At 44.4% G+C, this 5,125-nt stretch overlaps 1 protein-coding gene across 1 annotated transcript; it reads right to left on the reverse strand.

The window, feature by feature from the left end:
• Positions 1-1,338: 1,338 nt before the first annotated feature.
• Positions 1,339-3,525, reverse strand: LOC115136314 (uncharacterized). Its single transcript, XM_029671900.2, has 2 exons — positions 3,441-3,525; positions 1,339-2,911 (listed from the first exon to the last, which is right to left on the reverse strand). The coding sequence occupies exon 2, from the start codon at positions 2,837-2,839 to the stop codon at positions 1,802-1,804; it is 1,038 nt and encodes a 345-aa protein (XP_029527760.1). The 5' UTR covers positions 2,840-2,911; positions 3,441-3,525; the 3' UTR covers positions 1,339-1,801.
• Positions 3,526-5,125: the final 1,600 nt, after the last annotated feature.

The raw sequence follows: 5,125 nt of genomic DNA on the forward strand, positions 1-5,125 counted from the left end.
ACAGTCCTCCGACAGGCTGCATTGTCAGCCCTGAAAATAACAGCCATAGCCGGCACTAAAATGATTAAGACAGCACATCTAGGACAGAGATCTATGTGTCCTGTGTCATAAAGTGAAGGACCAGACAAAGTCAGGAAGGAAGGTGTACTCAACAGCGCATGTTAATAAACTGTCAAATAAAATGCATCTGTTTGAGAAGCTATCTGTCTGGGGTTCTAGAGTGAGGGATGTGATCTTGTGAACCTATGGCAAAGCCACTTACAACCTTTCTAAAACATCGTTTTCACTGGGGTAATGGTGTGTAGATGGGTGAGAATATTTCATCCATTTTGAATTCAGGCTGTAACACAACAAAATGTTGAATAAGTCATGGTTGTATGCCAAAGGTTGTGTGGCTGTGCCTGGAATGAGTCACTCTGTCCACACTGTTGTACACTGTCTGTACAACGGTGTTTATACCAGGGCACAAACGGAAACGGCTCTGGATGGTTTTCCTGCACATCAATTTCCAACTAAACCAACCGATTCTTGTATCTGTGTACATGTGTATGTCGGAACATTGTTAATGTAGGAGGCAACCAGTCTGCCTAGAGAGACCAGCAAGGTGCGGCAGAAGGCCCAGTGCCATCTTCTAGTCCAACATCATTACCATGGGGGGGTCAGAATGCTAAGCTAAGGGATAAGCATCCAGCAGGGGTGTGTGTGTGTGTGTGTGAATACCCCGAGGATAGATGGATAACACTACACACACCCCTCTCTGCTAACACTAAGAGAAGACAGTCACGCTCCACTGCAGTAGCTATCTATAATGACAAAAACACACCCTTTGGCCTTTCAGAAACATTATACATTACATGTGACACCACAGGGTATCTCTGCTGGGTGCTAAGTTTAAAAGTCTGGTAGCTCCCCCCCCCCCCTCTAAGTAACTAACTCTGAAAAGGAGGATTTGAGTTACAGTAAGAGTGGCTGAGATGTCAGAGTAGGGTGTTAAAGGTGGCAGGTCTGCGCAGAGTGACATCACAGAGTCCAACTCTGTTCCTCTGGCAGTGTTGGCTCACAGGCCCACCTCACATGGATAGCTAATGCTACGTGACAGAGAGAGGCAAGGAGGAGAGAAAAGAGAAAGAGAAAGGGATGGAGATCGAGAATAAAAGAGAGAGCTTTAGAAAGTGTAGAAGTGCAGAGTACTAATCACGTAGCATTAGGAGAGCAGCTCCGTCTCTCACTTTGACTTGTAATTGTAGCAATGAAGTGTGACTCAAATGGCATTCAATTTGACAGGCCTCGATAAAGTTTGACACATTCCTACATTACATTCAGCCATGGCAGCAGCAAAACCATTAAGAGTTTATTTTTAAAGAATCAGCTGTTGCTTCCGAGCACTCTACAAAGCTGTAGAAAAGGTTATTGAACTGAATGTGAGGACAAAGTAAGAAAGAACCACTTCCACAAAGCACGAAGAAATCAATTCAAACCTGCAAACTGCACTCAAGCATCCCTTTCAATACCATAGACAATTAAGTACTGTGAACTGTGCTACTTTTGCCATTTGTGTCTGTACAATTAGTTTCTCGCATTATGACAATTCATTTGCGTGGGAAGGAATTATTAATGTGCTTTTATAATATATTTTCTCAGAAAGTCATAGGAGAACATTAGCATTGAATAAACCAGATTATTATTCAACATTTGATCATACATACAATACAATAAATGCACATTTAGTCAAGAGTGTTCGTTCAGTTCTGTGGATTTTGCATCTTGCCTTTGCCTGTATGAAAGTCAACATGAACATGTGCTATCTTCTGTCTAGGGGTTCTGTTTCCACTATGCTCAGCCTCTCGTTGGGGTCCGTTGGTTCTTGTACCATCAACTTCATGCGTAGACTCTCTCTGCTGTTGAGAAAGTACCTCTCCAGCTCTGCTATGGGGCCTTGTGGAGAGAACAGTCGCTCTAAATAGGCTTGAGCACACATATCTGAAGTGATCAGGACAATGCCAGGGGGAGCGTCCTCAGGTAGGGGTACACTCACACTCTTCCCTAACTCTTTATCCACCACAGTGAACCCAGTCACACTCCCCTCAGTCAGAGGATCCTCCCCGGTCTGCAGCCCTCCCCTACACTTTATCACAGTCACCGTACTGGCTTTGTAGCATCTGTACGCAGGTAGAATCTCTCTGAAGTCCTCTTGGTACTGCTCCATTGCAGCCTGGACGACCAGCGGGTCTCCTCTCTGATCTAGCCTGGTCAGGTGCAGCAGCATCTGCGTGTGAAAGGCGGCGCCGCTGGCCCAGTGCTTCAGGGCCTTGGAGCTGGGGCCTTCCCTGAGCATGGTGTTCTTCAGCTGGGTCAGCAAGTAGCTCAGCTGGCCCTCCAGACGCTGGGTGTCTTCTCTCAGCTTCTGCTCATCCTTCAAGTGCATCCGGCAGCGCTTGAGGTATTCCTCCATAACGTCCTGGAGCTCCGCTCGCCGTTCCTCGACTTGGCAACCCCTTGACCTCACTGACCCTCTGGACGAGGCATATGCCATCTCCATCACCATGGAGACCACAAAGCCCACCAGGCCTGCAACCTTGGGCTCGTCAGAGAAAGCGACCAGGCGGCTGATCAGCTCCTTCAGGTAGGTGGGCGCCCGGTTACCTACGTGCCCCTGCAGCTGGCGGAGGTGGTCCTGTAGGTGGGCCCTGGAGTCCAGGCTCTCTGGATTAGCTAGCAGATAGTGGTCGACGGCAACATCAGGCAGAGCACCGGCCTCCAACATGGCGGAGTAGAGCAGAGAGCCAACAGCAACCTGAGCCTCCGACTGCTCCTGTTCTGAGGCCAACAACTGCCCCATGATGAACGTCAGGATATCTGGGGGTGGGCAGGCGAGTGTGTTGTTGATGTAAATGCACGATGAGAAAAAAGCCTTGTCGAAGACATAGAGAAGAAAGCTTAAACACAGTAGAGTGTTTATCATACAGTGTTTATTACACAGTTCATAAAGTATACATTTGAGACACACTTTCAGTTTCAGTCTAGAATGATTCATTAACCTCAGGTTAACCTTTGGTTAGTTATGCCTCTGTACATGCCATGTAAACAACTGTCCTCCTTATAGAGTAGCCTAAATTCATTCTAATCCTTCGCCTAGTGTAAGTGGTGAGATGATTTGTATGCGTCTCTTTATAAAGCAATTGGTTACGTGCTAAAACATTGTAAAAGCTTTTAAAACGTTTTTAAAAAGCATTCAATAAAAATAATTATGAACAGGATCACGTACAGTGCACAGAAAGGAAGTTGTTGATTTCATCATATCGCCATTCTCTCAGTATGAATAACCATGCCATAAAAAAACGTTACAAATAATCGAACAACACTTCACATATCAACTGCGTTCGTTTAGCTTTGGGCTCTTCCCTTACTGTAAGGCATTTACCGGGGAGTGTGTTCCTTACCGTTGTATCCAGCCGCCAGCTAATATGGCAGACAGTGGCCCGATTTTCTACACTGCAGCACTAAATCCAAGACAACAGGGAGAGAAACTAGGGCAGGGGAAAAACGAGAGCTCCCCCTACTGAATACTGCAAGGTCGAGCAACCATTGAGCCTTTTATTCTATAAAATGGGCCAAGGGCTGCCAACACATTTCCCTTCTTTAACTTTATAAAATGGGCCAAGGGCTGCCAACACATTGACCGTCTTTAACTTTCTAAAAGCTTCCAACACATTAACCGTCTTTAACTTTATAAAATGGGACAAGGACTTTGAGTCATGTACTCGTGTAATGTGTTTTATTTTACCATGACTTCAGTTTTCATAGTGAATGCAGTCAAACTATCCATTACAGTGTTAGTGTATGCTAAACCAATACTCAACCATTGTTCAGCAGTTTTATGTGGAGATGACCAGGGATGTTCTCTTGATAAGTGTGTGAATTGGACCATTTTCCTGTCAAAATGTAACGAGCCTTTTAAGCGTGTAAACTATTCAACTAGCTATGCGAGCAACTTTTCATCTACCATATTACACTCTTGCTTAATGCAACAAAACCATATTACACTCTTGAATAATGCAACAATTCAAAAGCATGTAAGTGTTTCCTTTCAAATGGTATCAAGAATATGCATATCCTTGCTTCAGGTCCTGAGCTACAGGCAGTTAGATTGGGGTATGTCATTTCAGGCGAAAATTGGGAAAAAAGGGGCGGATCTTTAAGAGGTAAAAAAACAGATTAGCTTCCGAAGCTGTTCATGAGCTACGTCCTTTATTTATAAACTGAATATCAACTGTTGTTGGCAAGAGAGCCGCAACTCTTCACACAGCTGATTGCTGCACAGAAATAAATGTGTTCTAATCTGTATATGGTTCTAATAAACCCAGTCACTATGCAACATTCCTAAATATAATCTCGGGAAAATACAACAGTTTTGATTGCAATTATTGAAAAGAGTGGGATCCCAGCTTGTCAGTGATGTATAATGTATTCCTCAACTCCTTGTAAAAAAAAACTTTTGTTTACAATATTGTGTGTCTGACATGAATATCAAATAAGTAACTGTGGGAATCTTGTCGGCCATTGGAATGCATAAACAGCAGGCCTCTATTATAAACACACACAAAAAAATCACATGATTTTTTTAGTGCCAGTGGGAGTTTAAGGACATTAAAAAAGCAACATGATCATATTTAGAGTATGTGATCTAGCTAATGATTAGCCCATTGTGGTAAACAATGCAGAAAAGCAACCCTGTGCTTCAGCCATGTAGCCAAAATTCTGCAACAAACAGGTGATCATGCTTCAACCATGTAGCTACCATGCTGCATCAGACAGGTGATCATGCTTCAGCCATGTAGCTACCATGCTGCAACAGACAAGTGATCATGCTTCAGCCATGTAGCTACCATGCTGCAACAGACAAGTGATCATGCTTCAGCCATGTAGCTACCATGCTGCAACAGACAGGTGATCATGCTTCAGCCATGTAGCTACCATGCTGCAACAGACAGGTGATCATGCTTCAGCCATGTAGCTACCATGCTGCATCAGGCAGGTGACCATGCTTCAGCCATGTAGCTACCATGCTGCATCAGACAGGTGATCATGCTTCAGCCATGTAGCTACCATGCTGCATCAGACAGGT

Source organism: Oncorhynchus nerka, linkage group LG10, assembly GCF_034236695.1.
Source record: "Oncorhynchus nerka isolate Pitt River linkage group LG10, Oner_Uvic_2.0, whole genome shotgun sequence".
NCBI classification, from domain to species: Eukaryota; Metazoa; Chordata; class Actinopteri; order Salmoniformes; family Salmonidae; genus Oncorhynchus; species Oncorhynchus nerka.

Coding starts and splice junctions, on each gene's coding strand:
- LOC115136314 (XM_029671900.2), bottom strand. CDS start 2,839: ATGGGGCAGTTGTTGGCCTCAGAACAGGAGCAGTCGGAGGCTCAGGTT.